General features: G+C 44.9%; 1 protein-coding gene across 1 annotated transcript in view; it reads right to left on the reverse strand.

Moving 5' to 3' along the window:
- Nucleotides 1–722: 722 nt before the first annotated feature.
- The window catches only part of MAN1B1 (mannosidase alpha class 1B member 1), a 387,442-nt gene continuing 367,135 nt past the window's right edge, over nucleotides 723–21,029 (reverse strand). The window contains exons 12-13 of the mRNA XM_086921150.1: nucleotides 12,055–12,186; nucleotides 723–927 (exon numbers count right to left, since the gene is read on the reverse strand). Of these exons, the coding sequence (XP_086777276.1) occupies nucleotides 727–927; nucleotides 12,055–12,186 (333 nt within the window). The 3' untranslated portion in view covers nucleotides 723–726. The remainder of the gene's footprint in view (nucleotides 928–12,054; nucleotides 12,187–21,029) is intronic.

The following is a 21,029-nucleotide window of genomic DNA, read 5'->3' on the forward strand; positions in this document are numbered from 1 at the left end:
TTTGAGCCATACTGTGTGGCTGCTGGTCATCCTACCATATCTGATCAAACAGCATCAGCCAGGACAACAGGTTGAGGATCCCTTGGATTGTAGTCACAGTTTGGTGGCTAATGGATCACAGTGCATATGTAGAAACATAAATTCATGTAATACAGGAACATTTTTCTCCTCAAGAGGGCTTAGAATTATAGAATTTCAAGTACCAAAATGTCCTTCTTTCGTTAAGGATCTCTCCCAAGGTTCATGGCGTCTGTCAACCCTTCCAAGTACTTGTTGTAGGAATGGCTGCATATTTCGGTTTCTCTGTTTCTCCTAAAGCCTACATTTTAGGATTTGTTTTGTTTTAAGGAACACTCCTGGTTTCATTCACTTGTACCAAAAAAGCAGACTTGACCTAAATTCAGTCACCTTGCGGGCAGGCTATAACAGTAATCAAAATCAATGCACAGCTCTGGAGAACAGGGAGCAGTATACCGGAGCATTGATTCTTTCTGCCCACTTCAAACCGCAGTCTAGACCTAATCCCAGAGAAAGCAGCAGTTCCATGTGCAATGATAGCCAATCACAGTGTACACATCTAATCATTTCTTCATTTGTACAATCTAGGTTAAATGCACATGGCTAGAGTAGAAAAAATAGGTCCCCTTTCGGAGTCTTCCTGCCGCATGTCTGTGCCAGGCAGGTGCAACACCAAAAGAAAAACCATGAAGCCATTTTACTGGTTTTTCAAGATGTCCAGATAGGAAGTGGATGGGCTTCTGTGTTGAACACATATTTATCCAGGTTAATTAAGTCTGTGTCATTAGAGAAGAGTAGAAACATATATTTCAATGTCTCTCCCAGGAAAAAGCTCTCCATTTTATCCTTTGGCTCTGGGTTGGCTGGATACTGAACATTGTTAATTGACGTAAAACCGCCAGTAGGTACCTTAAATAAAACAGAAAAAATAATTATATTTAGAATATTGATTTATAAAATGATTAAACAGTGGTAGAAATGATCTGGTTGTATGAATGACGAGTTAGTTACTGTTAAGAGACACATGAATGTAATTACTAATATGTCACAGATTCACAAAAACTTCAAAGTTCTTTTACAGAAGTGAAGTTAACGGGGATGCATTCGACAAGTCAAGGCATGTTGGTGAGCAATAGGTTAGGATAACTCTGGTAGCGTAACCCATTAAGCTGCTGGATGGTCATCTTTCTAAGGGCTTTGTTGGACTCACCACTCCCCAATGTTTTCCTAGGCTAGAAGGACGAGCAGCGCATGAGCTGTCTAGCCAAGACCTAAAAACAATAGATTTCGCACAGGCGAAACTTACTGGTTTTGCCAATCCTTGGTGTTTTTAGAAACAGGGAGAATAATGGATTTATTGTTCATCACAAAATGTGGAACTGAGGCGGAGGCTAGGGAGATGATATAGCATCCTTTCGGGAGAGGATGTGGCATAAGGGCCAAAGCTGGTAACTATGGAGTTGGTAAATTCGGTCAGAGTTTCAGCGTCTCCTTAACATCGTTGAATTTGGGCACATCACAATCTCGCTGTGCCTACAAAAAGAAATGTGTCCTTTTATAAAGTAATTGGTGTTAATATGAACTGCTTCAATACCTGCGGGTGGTGTTGGCGCTACATAAAACTGCACCAAACTAAATTGTGAAAAACAGAGTCGGTGGAGGAGGGGATCTGTACAACGGAGTTCAGCGAGGGCAAGCAGTGATGGGTGAGAGGTGGACGGGCACCCATCAGCAAATGCGGGCAGCCAACTGCAAATGTGGGCAGTCACGGGGAGATTGAGTGATTTGCCCGTAGTTACAAAATGTGGAACGGAGGCGGAGTTTAGGGAGACGATGTAGTGTAAGGGCCACAGCTGCAGACTATGGAGCTGGTAAACTGCGTCTCAGTTCGGTATCTGCTCATCATCCTTGATTCTGGGCAAATCACTTACTCTCTCCGTGCCTACAAAAATGAATGTGTCCTTGTGTTAAGTAACGGTTGCTAATGTAAAGCGGATTTAATAGTTTCCGAAGGTGTGGACGCTATATTAATTGCACACAAAAAATGTGAAAACCAGAGTCGGGAGAGGAGAGGATCTGTGCAACAGAGTTCAGCAGAGAAAGCAGTGAAAGGCGGGAGGTGGACAGGCAACCAACAGCAAATGCCGGCTGCCATGGAGAGATTAAGTGATTTGGCTGTAATCACACTATGTGGAACTGAGGCCGAGGCTAGGGAGAGGATGTGGTTTAAGGGTTGATGTGGTGTAAGGGTCACAGCTGTTGACTATGGAGATGGGAAACCTTGTTCCAGTTTCAGCATCGGCTCAACATCCTTAATTCTGGGCAAATCACTTAATCTACCCGTGTGTACAAAAATAAATGTGTCCTTGTGCAAAGGAACTGATGCTAATTGAAAGCGCTCCGATATCTTGGGGTGGTGTTGGCGCTATACAAAACTGCCCAAAACAACCAGAAAGAATCAGAGTGTTAGGCTGTTTTACAGTAGTGAACATGATGACTTACATCAAATCAGCACCCACATTTGAAAAACTAGTTTTGCCATGGACACTGAAGGGGCAGGCTGACCTTGATGACATCAAAACCCAGCCTGGCTCCTTTGAAGAGAATTGAAGTTAAGCAACAACGGTGCACGCTAACACTTCACCAGTGAATGCAGAAAAAGTAAGAAAGTGTCCTGACAGGATAAAGTTGAAGAAATAGAGTCAAAGCCTATGAAATAGAAAGCAACAAGGCGAGACACGAACAGTTCAATCATTTAGCACGGGAGAAACGTGGCTATGCAATTACAGCTGAAGACACAGGTACTTTAGAAGCTCTGACATGCCCTGCGAGAACACATACCTGATTTATGTGAGGTTTGATATACCAGCTATAAAAACCATTGCCGAACAACCACATAGGGTGTAAACATGTCAATAAGACCAAATTCATGGTCCTGCGAGGTCCTAAAACTGTGAAGGGCAAGGTGTCAATGAGTGGAGCAATTTTGGAACAAACGGAGGTCTTTACATACCTAGGTGTTACACTAAGTGAGAATCTGAGCTGGAAACCCCAGTTGGATCTTATGACTCTGAAACATGCTCAACTTGGGGGTGCCCTACTGAAGGAGCTCGCAAAATCTCTCACTAAACCCTTGGCACCGTTGGTAAAAATATATGGTTCCTAGATAATTCCTGCAATTATTTATGGCGCAGAATTGTGGGGGTATAGTGATTTAACCACTCTGAGGGTGGCTCAGAATAGGTTCCTAAGAATGGCAACTGGTCTCCCACAATCTACACCTTCCTTACCCCTGCAGCTTGATTTAGGTGTTAAATCTAACGAGGACGCAGCAAGGTATAGACCATTGGCGTTCTGGCGTCGTCTGTGGACTACACCTGAATTAGCCCTGTTTGCTGAGGCCATCACCGAGGTGAGGGGGCTTGAAGGGTCCCATCAGGTTCCCTGGTTCTCGCATCTCAGGACGCTTTTAAAAAACTTGAGCCTGGAGGCATTGTGGGTTGATCCTGCACGTGCGACCTTTCCATCAAAAAAGGCACTTAAAGACATTTATTGGCACTGGATTGCTGAGAGGAGATCCGCAATGGTTGTTGGTCCCACTATGACACTCGAATTTTTGGTTGTAAAGGATGTCCCTAAATATGAAGCCTACTGGGACTTAATTACAAAGCCAAACGATCGCAAACTGTATCATCAATTACGAGTAGGCTCGTTACCTGTGAGGGAGCTTACACACTCCTGGTCAACTGGTGGTAGCGACAAGTGTCCCTTCTGTGTAACAGCAGTAGAAAATATTGAACATCTTTTTTTTTGCTGCCCTAAGTACTTGTTACCCAGGAAAGTTTGGCTTTTGCCAGTCTGTCGCCTACTAGGTACCAGAACTGCAGTGGCAGCTACTAGGATTCTTAAAACAGATACCTCAACCCCTATTGCCATTGGTGTAGCAAAATTTGTGAGCTGGGCATGGTCAATTCGTTCTCGCAACCTTGGCAAATGAAGTTCCCACAGCATATGTTTTTTATATTTTTTAGCCTGAATGTAGTATTGTTCATGTAGTAAGGGGTCTCTTTGTTTTTGTACATCATCGTCTAAAATGTAATACTTTTTTTTACTTGTTTTTAAAAATGTATGTATTTATTATCTTATATGCAAGAGTATGAATTGCTTTTTAATATGTATTTGTCTTTTATGATGCAAATCGAATAAAGACCTCTTGATGATGATGATGATGGTGTAAACATGCACACTTAGTATTCACACGTGTGGAAAGTAAACAGATTACACATGTGGCAAGTAATAGCAGCCATGCACACGTGCTCCAATCAGCACGTCAGTTTTGCACTAACAGGACATTAAACCACTTACTAGAATGAAACCGACTACAAAGAGGGTTTAAAGCAGTGACGGGGAGGAGGTGATTTGTGGATAGGGCAAGCACCAGGAGGTGCAAAGGGGCAAGTAGAGATGGTAGGGAGGAGATGGGGGGACAGATATCTGCAACAAAGAGAAAACTGTGACGGATAGAAGGTGACCTGTGGACAGGTCAAGTACCAGGAGATGTGAGGAAGCAAGCAGCGACGGAAGGGAGGAGGTGGGGGGGAACAAAAAGCAGCAACAATAGTAAAAGCAGCGACGGGGGAGGGGGTGATCAGTGGCTGGGGCAAACACCAGGAGGTAAGAGGCAGCTAGCAGGGGAGGGAAGAGGTGGGGTAAACAAAAAGCAGCAACCATGGGAAAAAGCAGAGATGGGGAGGTAGGGTGATCTGTGGACAGAGTAACCCCCGGGAGTTTTAAGGGAACGAGCAGAAATTGGAGGAATGGAAAGCGGCATCGAAGGGGAAAGCCGTGATGGGGAGGAAATGATATGGATGGGGGTTATAAGGGTGGGTGGGTGGGGTGAGACAGAGATGGTAAAAGCACAAGCACTGTGTAGAGTGCTGAAAAAGAATGAAAAAAGTAGGTCCTAAAATGATCGTGAAAATGTTATCAGCACATGTTTAAAAGTACTTGGTCCATGCTAAACACAGGACTAAGCATAACCATATGCATGCCAGGGACAAATTGTGACAAAGAATAGGAGACAGACGATGGAGAGAGCAAATGGGGAGCTTGTGGCCGGGCTGAAGCCCACAGGTTAAACACAACATACACTGCTCGAGACAGTGTATGCATTGTCTAGTCAAAACCTAAAATTGATGAAAGCTAGATTGCGCCCTGTCTCACTCCCCTTTCTAGGCCAAAGGGGTCAGAGTATTCACCTCCAACAAAGTTCACTAGTGCTACATTAACCCCACCCCCGTAATATAAGCTACAACCCGGACCTGCTAATACAGTTAAGCGCGCTAGAAAGGTCCATGAAGGCCATATACAAAAAGCTGCATCTGGAAAAAGCATATTTACAGAAAATATAGTGGAGATTCAGACAATGCTCCATAGTATCAAAACCCTCTGTAAATCCATACTGGCATACACTTCGAATGCTGCCCTAGTTAACCAGGCCCTTATATATATTTTTTAAACACTGCCTACAACTTTAACCTAGGAGCCGGTAAGAGACATTGGTCTGTTGCAGCGTTGATCAGATACATTTCCCTTTTCAAAAATAGGCACAATCAATGAAATCGACCATGAGGATGGGATATTAGAGGAATTCCGATTGTTTAATAAATTAATGAGCAAGGGTCCTCAAAAACTGATATTACACTTTATACAGTTGATAGGGACCTCATCAGGTCCAGGTGCCTTGTTTGCATGACACTGTTTCACTGCCTCGATCATTTTCTCTAACTATTCTGAGAGAAAAGCTCCATGAAAAAGCATCAGAGTTTAGAGGGTGACGAAATGCACACTCACTCGGAGGATAGATATTGGACAAACGGGTAACTTCACTGTTCAGAAGTGATGTGCTAGCTAACATTAGGAAAGGCAAAGTTCCACTTCAAATCTTGTTTATGATATGCCAGAATTCCTTTGGGTGATTGTTCTTATATTAGCCTAGATAAGAGCCTAAAAATTGTTTTGCCTCATCTCTTTTTTCCTGCCACGAGTTGGTTTGTTTGTAATCTAACCTACAGTGGGTCACGTCCCCTTTGTCCAAGGAAGTTTTAGCAAGAGCTTTTGTCAGACACCCAGTAGCCGAAGCACATGCAGTATTAAACCATCTGGGAGTCAGACTGATACAATGCGAAATAAGTTTCATAAGCAAACAACGTTAGTAACCCCTCAGCAATTAAACTAGTAGGATGCTGGGCAGCAAGGCATATCAAAACCAAATCAATTTTACATTTAATCAAATGCTCAAGAAAAAGATGGGTTCAATAGCTTCCATACCAAGCACGGCCCCTGTCATGGGTGTTAAGCTTAGCTCTATAGCCAGTACAAAAAGGAGGTGGTCCGAGTTGAAAAACAATTAATTTACAGGATTTATTCTGTATTGCATCATACAGACAAACACCACATGTTCATTTCAATGAATATAAATAAACAATTCTGTAGGAGAGATATACAGTGTTCAGGTTCAAATTGCATTTATTTATGCATTCAATTACTTATGTTCTTTGTTCAACATATTGTATTTCATATATTCAACAACATTACTTCAATGTAAATGTGAATTCATTACATTTAGAGTGCTCTCAGTGAGGAAGGGAAGGGCAAAAATTGTGAGGGACTGGGTAAAGGTTGTGTGACATTAAGAACATCGCGTTTAAAATAAAAACGCCTTTACAATCAAATTAGTATGGAAGTTCCCAGATTACATCACACATAGGTTAAATATATTCTTTTCCTTAGATCCTATGGTGCGTTAGGTTGGCGTAGTCTAAGTTTCGACCCCCATGTACGCTTAAGGGTTATGCATGCCTCATGTTGGGGTCTTCATCAGGACCGTGGATAGAGAGCATCAATTGACGGTCGGCATCTGTACAGTCGTATAGTGGGCCTTGGCGGGCTCCTTGAAGTTTTGGCCGCCGCCGTCAGCACACGTCGCTACCTCAGATGCATCGAGGTAGCGACGTGTGCTGACGGCGGCGGCCACACGCAGAGCAGAACGGTGCTCGTTTTGCACTGAACACAAAGATTGGTCACGGAAACCACACCAAACATGGTGGTGTTGACTTTTCCATGAGGAATATTGTCCAAAACTTCAAGGAGCACGCCAAGGACCACTATACGACGGTACAGATGCCGACCGTCAATTGATGCTCTCTATCCACGGTCCTGATGAAGACCCCAACATGAGGCATGAATAACCCTTAAGCGTACATGGGGGTCGAAACTTAGACTACGCCAACCTAACACACCATAGGATCTAAGGAAAAGAATATATTTAACCTATGTGTGATGTAATCTGGAAACTTCCATACTAATTTGATTGTAAAGGCGTTTTTATTTTAAACGCGATGTTCTTAATGTCACAGCACCTTTACCCAGTCCCTCACAACTTTTGCACTTCCCTTCCCTTCCTCACTGAGAGCACTCTAAATGTAATGAAATCACAATTACATTGAAGTAACGTTGTTGAATATATGAAATACAATATGTTGAACAAAGAACATAAGTAATTGAATGCATAAATAAATGCAATTTGAACCTGAACACTGTATATCTCTCCTACAGAATTGTTTATTTATATTCATTGAAATAAACATGTGATGTTTGTCTGTATGATGCAATACAGAATAAATCCTGTAAATTAATTGTTTTTCAACTCGGACCACCTCCTTTTTGTACTGATTTACAGACCCAGGTCCTCGAGTTCTAAGGGCCTACCCCTTTATTACTCACATAGCTCTATAGCCAAGCCAACGGGCAGACTGCAAGGAAGGGACCATAATAAACACAGTGAGGGGATTGTGATCCCCAATACATAAATTGTATATTTCATTCTTAAGCGCATGGTTTGTCAGTTGTCGAGACATGAATACATAATCAATAATGGACGATTATTCTCTCGCTAAAGAAGTAGTACCAGAGGGAGAGAAAGACCATCCCGTTGGTGGACATTAATATGTTCATGCTATAAAATAAAGTTACCTAGCACATGGCCTCTCAGTTTGGAACACTCAATTGATGAGTGAAGTGCTAATGTTCAGGTAGCCAAGATCACATCAACACGGATATGCTAGCGTTGAAGTCTCCACAGATAATCATATTATCACAATTAACCAGGGGCCTACACAAATTAGGTATATTGTCAAAGGCTTCAAACAGTCTCCGGGAATTGTATTTCGTATCATAAGAAAATTCTTTATTATAAATGTTAAATGAACAAAATGTGAAATTATTGAAACACAAAATTAGCTATTCCATAGCATTTTAATTGATATTTATGTGGATAACCCTGTAATTTACTGATAACTTAAGCCAGTTCGATAACCCTCCCCATTCCCCTTCACCACCCTCTGCACCACGCGGACGCGGCCGCTTAGCACAGCCGGAGTTAGAGAGGACTAGGTATAGCAACAGTAGCCATCATGAATGATAACTGAAAATTTCTAGGTCTCCTGTATTAAGTTAATATACTTTTCAATGAAGGACACCCATTCTGCAGGTGGTATCTGAGGCGAGTCCTGCAACAATTCAGATGATCTAAACCACTTTTCCCCAGTTGTTTCTTTTACATCATTCACAAGCACATTAGTTGCAGCAGGGAAGTTAACGTAGGCAATGATTATCCTTTGTCAATCTCGTTCCGGGTAAGACACTACTAGTGGAAGAAATGGATTCTGCAGTACATTCTGGTCACCAGAAGGAGGTAGATGTGCAGAAGGCCTGTAAAAGTAACTAATCGGTAAGACCAGAATACTACTGGGCTGGAAATTGGATGACTGGGGGAAAGAACAAAGAGCTAACACATGTTGGATTTAAAAAATATCACAATGGTATAACCGGCATACAACTTGGCAGCAGACCAATCCAAAATACTCTTCTTACCATAAGAATTTGCAATGTTAAACCCAGGTGCCTAGAGAGCCATTGTATGATTTTATTCTTTAAAAAAAAAAATTGTATTCTGTTTTGACAATAAAATAACATATAGAACATAATATGAATACTTGACACGATAGGTTGTAGAGCAATTGCAGCAAGGCAGTGTTCATAATGAATATCTATTACAGGGCTACACAGTGATGGGCATGAAAGATCCAATTGCATATAAATCATGACATAAAAACTACACATTTCCTGTTCAACGCTAAGTAGGTCATAAGATTCATGACACATTCAGGGTTCCTCCCTCAGCCTTCCGGACAACGAACTCTCACTCTGTTATGTTATGTTATGTTATTTGTACACTTCTATAGCGCACGGCCACTCCACTGGAGTATCCCGGCGCTTTAACGAAGACTCCCAACCGAAGATGGGGAAAAAAACATAACACCAAAAGGGCATACAAACATAAAAACAGCATCAAAGGATTACGGGAAGAGCCAAGTCTTAAGGGCCTTGCGGAAAGACAGAAGACTGGAAGTCTGTCTTAAAGAGATTGGAAGATCATTCCAGGCATTCTCCGATTCCCCATCCAACTCTAAGCCATAATATTTCATCCATGGTGTTCATATTTTCTTAAATTTCCGCGGGCAGCCCCAAGCTTTGTATGTCACCGGTACAGCAACCATGTATAGGTCCAAACATTTCCTCCATTCCGTTAGCGTCAGTATTTGTTGCACACCCCATATTTTCCCTACATAACACTTGGCCACCACTAGTCCCATGTTAGCTAGTAGTAATTTACGTTGTGGGATATCTACCTCCGTGGAAATACCCAAAAGAAGGAACTTCGGCTCCATTTCTATCTGGACCTCTAGTATGCTATAAAGCTCATCCACGATCTTTACCCCGTATTCCAGAATTTTCCTACACTCCCATAGGGTATGTATGAAAGTCCCATCTATTCCATGACATCCAAGGCATTTCGGACTATCCGCCCTCCCTATCCTGTGCAGTCGGGCTTTGTCAAAATATATACCATGTAAAATGTTATATTGAATAAGGCGTAAGCAAATCTTGATTGCCACCTCCGTGGGTGCATGAGTGCGGCCTCCCGGTCTGTCTTCCAATGTTCCAGTAGTCCCTCCCATTTGATTCAGAGTGGAGCAAGCTTATCCAGCATATTGTTGAGTAAGGTTTTATATGTGTAGGAAACAGCATTAGCCAGAATCTCTTCTTGCAGTAGGCGACCCTCTGTATGATTTTATTCTTAAGCTGCAAAGCATCTTCATCTCTACCTTCTTCTAAAAGGGGGACGTTTCCTAGGTTGACAACAAATGGACAAGCCTGAGGAGGTAGCTAGCTAACACTGGAGTGTCTTGCTTGCAAGGCGGGCCCTCCCATCCCCAGGGGACACAGGATATGAATGTGCACATACAGCCTGGGGAGGGGGATACACACAAGTGATATTACACCCCCCCCCCCTTTCCCTAGGAACTGAAGAATGAGTAGTCCCATCTGGGGAGGCGGACATTAGGGGCTGCATTAATAGCAAGGGTTCCTGGAGTATGGAACCAAGCAGCTCATAAACCTTCAGCTCAATTGTGCCCAATCTATTCAGAATAGGGCTCAAATGCTCCATAAAAAGGTCAACCAGGCAGTTCTGCAGGTGTTCCGAAATGCTGGTAAGAAAATCAGAGGGTAAGAAAGGCATCACAACATCGTGAGCGTGGGGCGCCTTATCAGTACTCGCAGTTGCTCTCACTGCCTGTTTATTAACAGTAGGCTCAGTAGAAGCAGATTGGAAGGCTCCTGTAGTACTGCATACTGCCATCATTGCCAGTTGTACAATAGTCGGTATGCCGCCTACCTAAATCAGTACTGGAAAGGAAAGTATTCTCAGCGACCCCTCCCCCCACGTCCTTACTAGAAAGTTATCAAAGTGGTCCTAGTAGCAGTGGGACCAGGCTTACATACCTCCTTGAATTTACCAAATCCCAAAAATTCATACGTGTACTTTTTAGATGAGCAGGTGTTTTGGGGGGGGGGGGGTCTCATTTGGGAGAAGGGGGGCCTACTCTGGGGCTGGTGCTTGCCCGGGCATGTCTAGCGCTGTGAGCTCACAGCGTTCTCAAGTAGCGGTCTCCAGCCTCACACCAGTGGGAGTATTGGCCTGTGCTCCTGGTCTCCCAGCAGCAGCAAGCAGGGTAAGTCTCAGATGAACAGAGAAAAGTGGGCAAGTGACTGAATAGGAGTTAAACACACTGTGCAACCTAGAAATGCCCAGGATAAACGCAATGGCTAAGGGTTAGGATGAGAAATGCCAATGTTGCACCCAGCAAGGTCGACTGATGGTGGTCAGTGTGGGGTTTCCACGTCCCAGGTGCCACGAAGAAGAGAGCTAAAGTATTTTGGGCATCGTGAGGATAGCAGCAGGGAAGGTCGAAGGAGCTTCTAGAGAATGAATCATACCACTTATTCATAGATGCCACGAGTGCCGCAGCTGCTGGATCACCATTGGTGTCACTCTAGAGAAGCCTTGGGCATGCACCTGAAGTGGCACGCTCGCAAGAGTATGTTGAAGCAAAGGGCGGCTTGTTGTGAACTCCCTGTTTCAGAGGTTCATAGTCGGGCAATGCAGTTTAGAGTCTGTAGGCCAGATTGGGGTTCAGCAGTTGTCTGCTGCATCGGGTGAGATGGCGGCAGTATGGGGAAGGAGTCCCAAATTAATGAGGAAAACAAGAGAAAGTCTAGCCTCACCCCCTGCCCCTGCCATCCTGGGAATGGTCAATGTCTAGTAATACCAAAGGGTACACTAGAGTACAGAAAAAGAGTGGTAGAAAGACACTGGTTTACAATGTATAGGATGATGCCATGTGACTTGTGACAGGCAGCATGGTTTTTCTAAATTGAATTCTGATCTTGACTCACGATGAAAGATCTGCATAACAGTGATCATTACCAGCCTCGATAAGGACTATACATAGACACAGCTAACGTCGATGCAAGCGGATAGACTATGTATTATAAGTTTACACCAGTGTGAGATACTTTCTAAATATGGGTTAAGCAACAAGCAAGAAATTTTAAAAACTGTGTGCTTACTCGTGTATATTTGTTGAAGTTCTGTAGTATTTCCCAACCCCAATTCTGGTATTTCACATCTCCAGTGAATCTGTACAGGTAGAAAAGGCTTTCCACAGTCTCTGGTCGCAGCAGATTATGGCGATCAGCCGGCTAGCATTTGGAAGAATTGAAAATTAGATGAAATGAGTTAAGAAATGTGTAACTTACGTTTTCCTGAAAGAAATTACAATAAGGGTTTTCATTGCATCTACACAAACTCGATCCAGAGTACTGTGCAATAACTGACAGTTGCCACTTGAATCGCACAACAAGATGCAGAGAACACTACAACACTTTCTTTATCACCTGCAGGCTACAGTCTCATATTTAACAATAACAAACGAAGAAGCGAGTGCTGTTGGCAACAACTAGTAATCTATGCAGTTGATAACAAACAAGTTAATTTGACAGTTAGCTGAATTTTGATGCGAGTGGAAAACTGACCAGAAGAGCAGTCTCCTGGCGTAGTTGGAAGCAACGGGATGGAAGACCGATAATACAACCGCTTCCAGAAAAACAGCACATAAAACTGCTCAGCGAAAAGAAAATGATGCGAGTGGTTCTAGGACACTATTCACAGGCTGATGTATAGTAGTGCTTAACGTCTTTAATTGTATATATATCTGGAAGAACACTAAAAGCCAATTCCTGTGAGATGCAACAATCAATGAGCAAGTCACCCTAAAATAGAAACTAAGAGATAATAAACTATATGAGGTCTCTCAAATCTATTGTGATTAAATAGAATCCATGCCAGTGTTTTGGCAATATTACTTGGGGTTGTATTCTTTGTAAGCATGATCGGAAATGGTCATCATCCTTAGATGGTTTGGGTGTCAGGACAACCTGGGGTGCACAGAGATAACTGAAGAAGCGTCAGGGGATCCTGTTAAATATTCTCAGTTATAGTTGGGTACCTTAATATCCGCTAGATCAGTTCGTACCTGCCTTTAGGAGTTCTGAATGATTAGTTTGTGTTCCCTCACTGACTTGTAGTCCGTACTTGGGCTCTGGGCATGTTGCATTCTTGTAGATTGGGCTGTGTCTCTGCTGTAAGTTAGTGCATTGCTGAACTCTAAGCACCCTGCATCTGAAAATCTTTTTCAGAATGCTAAATATTATTATGGTCTCCAAAAGCTATGAAGAGCAGAATAGAGGGATAAAAAGAAAACAAGTTACTTACCTGTAACTTTGGTTCCCCAGTATTGGTAACTTTCCTACATTACCATAGCTTGTATAATTCCCCGTCGTCGGAATGGGGGTCTCGGTAACAAAATAACATAGCAGTAGGTACAAAAGAGAAAGAAAAAGGCCTAGGCCTCATTCCCTTTTGTAGCATATCCACCTCTTTTTGCAAAAGAGACCAAAACCAAGCAACAGCCAATCAGAATAGCCTCACCCCATAGAACCCTCCTGAGAGAACCTCAGAGCCTCAGATTTTCGTAGCCGTTGTGTAACAATAACCACATCTGCTGAAGGCTGAGCTTTCCCAGGGGAGGAGGGTGGGTGCATGGGAATCTATGAAAGTTACCAATACTGGGGAACCAAAGTTACAGGTAAGTAACTTGTTTTCTTGCCCCAGTATTGGAACTTTCATAGATTCCCATAGCTTGTATCAGAGTAGCTAGCAGTAAGCAATAAAGCACATTTTTTTGTCAAAGATGTTTTTATTGATTACAACAAGTAAAATGCGACATTAACCGCACAACTTCCCTCGCAGGGGAGAGCATTCTGTGGTATAACAAACCTGAGGCTTTGACATACTATAAGATCTAGCATAGATGCAACCCCCACTATTGAGAGCAGCTTACTAAAGGTTACAGCTTCTAATATCAATGGGCTTGAAATACCGTCCGTCAAATAAAGAATACAAACAGTAGATCTCTATGCCATCCATTCAAGATACTGCGGCTCCCAATCAGAAGGCACCATCCGCCGTAGTCTTAGTATCATAATCTAACTCTCCCCTTTCGAGAGCATACCGCGGGAAAAAAAACTAAAGAAGAAAGAGTGAACTTTCCCAGAAACCTCCCCCCCCTCCCTCCCCCGTGGTGGTGGCAACGTGCAGGCAGTTGGAACACCTAGTACAATCGAGTGGCCTCAGAGTTGAAAGAGATGAAGTGCCCTAACGCTGGAAGGGCAAACGGTCGACGGGAGACCCCGTGAAAGGAAGGAGACCAGGGGACACCACCTAAATTCAAAATTCTTAAAGTCATTTCTAAAAATGTCAGACATGCGCTCTAAACTCAGCAATTTCCAAAGGCGGGAGTGCCAAATGGGGATGGCCGGCGCCTCTCTCCGCTTCCAGGCGGCCGCCAGGGTAGTCTTGGCCGCACCAATACAGAGCCACATTATCTTTTCATCCGGTTTTGTCTGATTTTCTAGGGATGAGTCTCGGAGGCCCAGAAGGATACTAGCCATAGTGGTGGGGATGGGGTATCCCAGCATTTCCTTAATTTGCGCTACGATCTCTTTCCAGAAAGGCCGAATAATGGGGCAGTCCCACCAAATATGCTGAAAGTCCCCCAGCAATCCACTACCCCGCCAACATCTGTCTGAGGTCTCAGGAAAGATCAGTCTCAGTTTGGACGGGTGTAGGTACCAGGCCATCATAGTCTTCAAGTGGGCCTCCCCGAGTTCCAGGGAGTGATTGAACCATGAAATTTCGGACCATAAATGAGCCCACTGCTCATCAGTTATGTCCTGCTGAAGTGCCCCCTCCCACATGGACATATACCTTGGTCGGGGTGATAACGTAGTGGTAAGCATGTAGTTCTATATGAACAAGATTACTCCCTTCATCGAAGAGGAGCTAGTGAGAAAGGCCTTGAATTTAGTGAGGGGACGCGTAGCCGCCTCCCGTACCCAAGGTGTGAGCGCCCAGTGTAGCAATTGGGCGTAGTGAAATCTTTCCGTATCCCCTATTCCATAGTCCCGCTTGCAATTATCAAAAGAAAGGGGGTCAAAGTTGTGGAAAAGGTGTGTCAAGGCAAGGCAGCCCCCCTCCCTCCACGCGTCAAATGGGCCCTCGTGTAGCACTGGGGGAAAAGCAGGATTGAAGTGAAGTGGTGTAAATGGAGAGGGAAAAGTCGTCCACCTGTCATCCCTTGTCACTGAGTTCCAGACTTTTAGAGTGGTGTGAGTGGGATTGCTGATATACGCATTCTGAGGTCTATCACATTTAGGTCGCCGGGCTAAGTCCCATATGGTCCTTCCAGCCACACTACGGTCCATCTGTAACCAATGTTTTTCAGATTCTAATTGCGCCATTCTACCAACACTCGTAGCTGCGCCGCCTTATAAAATAGGAGAATGTCTGGGAGACCCACCCCTCCCTCCTTGCAAGAGCGGTGCAGTAGAGAGAAGGAAAAGCGAGCACGCCCCCTTACCAGATAAAGCGTAGAATCATGGTCTTTACTCGCCTAAAGAAGTCCCCATCTAGTTCAAAGGGAAGGGCCTGAAATAGATACAAAAGCTTAGGGAGAAGGGCCATTTTTACAGCATGTATCCGGCCTATCCAAGATAGAAACAAAGGTTTCCATCTTGCGAGATCTGATTGAATCCGGGTTAGTATGGGGGAAATTGGCTGCATATAGCTTCCCCACGGTTGGCGTCAAGTGGATCCCCAAGTATTGAATGGAGGAGCTGGCCCACGGCAGGGGTGTAAGTGACTGAAGGGAAGAATGAGGTTGAGTATATACGACTTGTCCAGATTGATTTTAAAACCCGCCACAGCTTCAAAGCGTACAAGCTCGAATTGCACATGCGGGAGGGAAGTGGCCGGATCGGAGAGAGACAAGAGGACATTGTCCGCAAATAAAGAAATGTTATGCGATTCCCCTGTAAATGGCAACCCTCGTATGTCAGGGTTAGCTCTAATCGCCAGTGCCAAGGGCTCAATACTTAAAGCAAAGAGCAAGGGCGAGAGGGGGCAACCCTGCCTAGTGCGTCTAGAATGGACAAAAAAAGAGGACTGGATCCCATTCACTGAGACCCTGGATCGAGGATGCAAGTAGTTGGCTCGGATCATGTTTAAAAATTTTGGTGAAAAGCCAAATGCTGTTAATGTCTGAAAAAGGAAAACCCAGTCCACCCTGTCAAATGCCTTTTCGACATCCAGCCCCACTAGCACAGCCAGGATCTTAAACTTATTGGCCTACTCTATCAAGTGTATGATACGTCATGTATTGTCATGCGTCTGGTGTCCTTAATGAATCTGGTCTGATCATGATGAATGAGGGCAGGCATAAGATCGTTTAGTCTTTTCGCGATAATTGAGGAGTATAGTTCGCATCAAGATTAAGTAGGGCACTAGGTCTTTAAGAGGCACAGAGGCTAGGGTCCTTCCCGGGTTTAGGTATGACCGAAAGCATTGCCTCGGCCATAGTACCGGATGTCTCGCGATCGTCAGCGATTTGGTTAAATAGTCGTACTAGGTGAGGGCTAATGTCAGAGGAAAATGTCTTATAGAATATGGCTGTATAGCCATCAGTTCAATGGGCTTTATGAGGTTTCAAGGCTTTAATAGCAGAGACAACCTCCTCTCTAGTGAAAGGGGCCGAGAGTTCCTCATTCCATTCCGCGGATACTTGGGGCAGGGGCAATGTCTGAAGATAATTTTGTTTATCCCCAGAGTACAGGTTTTTATAAAATGAACCAAAAAGCTCAGCCTTGTCTTCATCTTTATGTGTAATGTCCCCAGAAGTTCCTTGGATGCCCCTATATACTCCCGCTCTCTTATCTCTCAGCTGCCTGGCGAGGTGTTTGCCGACCTTATTGCCCTGTGTATGGGATAGTTGCAATTTTAGCAGGGTGAACTCCGCCCTATTATTATAAATCACCCTGAGTTTACCTCTGACCGCCGTCAGATTGCGCTGCGTTTGTCTAGTGGGGTTCGTTTTATGGGCTCTTTTGAGAATTGTCAGTTCCCTTTCTAATTGTTCCCTCTTTGGTGCGTTGCTTATTTAACACCTTGGGTGCTAAGGGTTTTCCCGCTGTGTTCTGCTCATAAGGCTTTCCCATTGTTCATGACAAGGTCAGCTCGTCATAAGCACAGCTCAACCGTGCCTCATGACGAGCTGACCTTGTCATGAGCATGGAAGGGGTTAAGGCAGCATTGAGAGCGACACACTGCCCTCTAAAAAATGCCTTAAATGTGTCCCACTTGTTATACACAGATGTGTCCTCCGGCTTGTTAAGGGTAAATAATTCAGTTATGGATTCGGGGGAGCACTCACGTTCCAACTGAGACAGATAGAAAATAGGCTATGATCGGATCCTGACAGAGGGAATCTTGGCATCCCGCAGACTGCCCTGTAGAGTTTGACTAAGAAAAATGTAATCTAAGCGGGAGTAGGAACGATGAACATGGGAAAAGAAAGAAGTATAATCCTGGGACTGGGGGTACAAAGTTCGCCAAGAATCCAAGCGACCCAGGTCCTGAATCCGCTGTTGAGTATCTAGTGTGAAAGAGCCCATGTCAGAGCGTTATAGGTGTGTTCTGTCGAGGTCCTTCTGCCATACCAGATTGAAATCCCCCATAAGGAACATCGGCCCTTCAACAAAGTCCGCTAGCTTTCCCAGAAGAGCATGAAGGAACCCTGTCTGACCAGAGTTGGGTGCATTTAACGCTACAAATGTACACAGTTTCCCCCGCAAACGACCCTTGACCATGATCCAGTGGCCTTCTTCATCGCTCTGGACTCCCAGTGGTTGACATTGTATGGCAGATCGGAACATGAGTGCCACCCCCCCAAGTTTCGTGGGTGCTGAGGAACGATAAATAAGTGGGAATTGTTTATGTTTAAGACACGTGTCCTATGCCCTGACTAAGTGGGTCTCTTGGAAAGCTACTATATCAAGATGATGGTCGTTGATGTATTTCCATATTTTTTGACGTTTCTGGGGGGAATTAAGCCCTTCAACGTTCCAAGTTCCGATGGTAATCGGCATCATAGTAAAGGAACAAATGACTCCACTCTGAAAGACTCCATCCCACTTACATCTCTGGTGATTTGGACTGGTCTATCAAAAAATTTGCCCCACCTGTGCATTCCAGTGGTACCCTGAGCCAGCTCATAAGACCCCCCATCAGGAACAATTAAAAAGCTGCCACCACATCCCTCCCCCACAAGACCAAGGACCAAGAGGGACACCAGGTCCGAGGACCCGGTCTGCGCCCCATCCGGCAGGATACTCCAACATGAATCATCATTCTAAGTCAGTAGTCTAGGCAGCGACCGTGGCTCTCCCCGAGCAACCCCACACAACAGGACTGCCATTGTACATAATGAGGCCTGCAGGCCAAGACTGCAACACAAGAGAATTTTAGCAACATACACTGGATGAGCTGAAGGAGAGCCAAGTTCAAAGCTAAAGTAAAAAGGATATGGTATAGTCCTCATGCAAGGGCCTCCGTAAGGCTCACCATGCCCGTCTGACCAGCAGCAGGTCCAAACTTCCCGCATGATGAATCCAGGAGTCAAAGGGGAGACACCCACCTCCAGAGGTAGACCAGGTCCGGGGGGACCCCCGAAAACTACTGTCCCTTGAAGGAGTTCATGAGTCTGAGTAAAACAGTGTCGGGTAGGTTAAGACACCATTCTCCATCGTGTCGCTCCTCGCCATTAATCACCTTCGCCCTCTGCGTGCATTCGTCACCCCGGTAGGAGAGGAGCCTGTGCCTTGAGAGGAGCCCCCAGATGCGCCCGAGACGGGACCCTCCCCTTCGGGGGAGAGGCCCAGGATTTCCAGCCCTTCCTTCAGGTCGACAATATGGCGTCTCTTGTTCTGGAACTCAAAACTGAGCCCAAATGGATATGTCCACCGATATCTAATGCCATCAGCCTGCAGTTTGCTGGTGACTGGCCGGAGTGCTGGTCTTAGTACCAATGTCGATGGTGCGACATCCTGGTATATAGTGCAGGAATGGTCTTGAAATGAGATGGGGTCTTTCGATCGTGCTGCTTGTAGGACCGCCTCCTTTAAATAAAGCACATTTTGTGACATCAATATAGAAATTCCTCAGTATCCATACTTTCATAAGAAAGAAATAAATACACATTGAAACAGTAATCAGTATTATCATTAGATACAAAATGTGCAATCATAGGAAGGAGGGATAGCAGGGAAAGCTCACCGCTTAATGGAAGAGGTTCCTCAGGACTGCCTGGCCTACAGCCTTGTCTTCCTGTGCCAAGGATTCCAGGGAGTAATGCTTCGTGAAGGTGTGCGTGCTGCTCCAAGTCACCGCTCTGCAAATGTCTTTGATCTGCACTCCTGCGAAGAGAGCCGTAGAGGAAGCCATGGATCTTGTGGAGTGTGCTTTAACTCTTGCCTTCTAGAGGCTTGCCCGGTGCAGAGTGACAGTACTGAATGGCACTGGGGATCCAACTAGCAATACCCTGCTTTGACAGGGGAAGGCGATTGCGAGGAGCACTAAATGCGATGAATAATTGAGAAGATTTACGAAATCCCATGGTGCGATCCAGATAAAACTTCAAGCAAAGCTGTATATCCAGTGAATGGAGTGACCTTTCCGCTGGCATGGAAGGATGAGGAGAGAAAGACTTGAGAATCACTGGTTCATTGAGATGAAAGTCTGAAGGTACTTTTGGTATGAACTTTGGATTAGTCCTTAGAATCACAGTATTTCTTTTGAACTGAAGAAAAGGTTCCTGTATTGTGAGAGCCTGCAATTCCCCAATGCGTCTTGCCGATGTGAGAGCAAGAAGAAGTGCCAGTTTCCACGAAAGAAATTTCATGTCTGCCCGATGAATCGGTTCAAAGGAATGTTTCATCAGCTGGGTGAGAACCAAATTCAAATGCCCTGTGGGAGGTGGAGGCCTCACCGGAGGAAAGACTCGAAACAGGCCTTTGAGAAACTGCTTGACAATTCTGGATGACCAGAGAGAAGGTCCAGATGCAGTGCGCCTGTAGGGAGAAATTGCTGCCAAGTGAACTTTTATGGATGAATGAGCCAATCCTGCCTTAGCCAAGGACAGGAGATAAGGAAGAACCTGATGAGGCTGAGAAGAGAAAGGGTCAACACCCTTCTTCTGGCACCAGATGCAACATCTTTTCCATTTCAAACGGTAAGTCTTGTTAGTGGAAGGGGCTCTAGCTTGAGATAGAACCTCTCTTACCTCATCCGAGAGGTGAAGGTTTAGGAACTCTCGCTGCTCAGGAGCCATGCTGTCAGGGGTAAGGAACGAGGATCCGGATGCCAAATCTGACCTTGGGACATTGTGAAAAGATCCGGAATCACCCGCAAAGGAAGTGGAGGAGCCCGAGAAAGGAGGTGTAGCTTCGTGAACCAGAAATGCCACGGCCAAACAGGAGCTATTAGGATCATCTTGCACGGTTCCGTCTTGATCTTCTTGAGTAGCCTTGGAATCTCAGGAATGGGGGGAAAGGCGTACACAAATGCTCTTGACCAAGCTATCGAAAGCGCATTCCCCAGCGATCCTCGATGGTGTAACCTGCTTGCGTAAAATTGGCATTTTCTGTTCCTTGGGGTTGCAAAGATATCTATTGAGGGTTTGCCCCACCGATGAAAAATCTCCTCCAAGACCGTCTCGTTCAGTTCCCATTCGTGGCTGACTGACGACAGTCTGCTGATTCCGTCTGCCTTTTCGTTTAGCACTCCTGGCAGGTGTTCTGCTTGTAGCGATATTCCGTGTAGGATCGCCCACTCCCAAATTTCTTGGGCCTCTTGAGATAATGGAAGAGATCTGGTACCCCCTTCCTTGTTTATGTAGTGCATGGCCGTGGTGATGTCCATGCGGACGAGAACCGCCGACCCTTGCAATAGTGGAAGAAATGCTTGCAACGCCAGCCGGATTGCTCTGAGCTCAAGGAGGTTGATGTGAAAATGACTGTGCTGGGGCAACCAATGGCAGCTGACATGTAGACCCTGAAGCACCGCACCCCAGCCCTCCAGCGAGGCATCTGTT

Source organism: Lissotriton vulgaris, chromosome 5 (assembly GCF_964263255.1).
Source record: "Lissotriton vulgaris chromosome 5, aLisVul1.2, whole genome shotgun sequence".
Lineage (NCBI taxonomy): Eukaryota > Metazoa > Chordata > Amphibia > Caudata > Salamandridae > Lissotriton > Lissotriton vulgaris.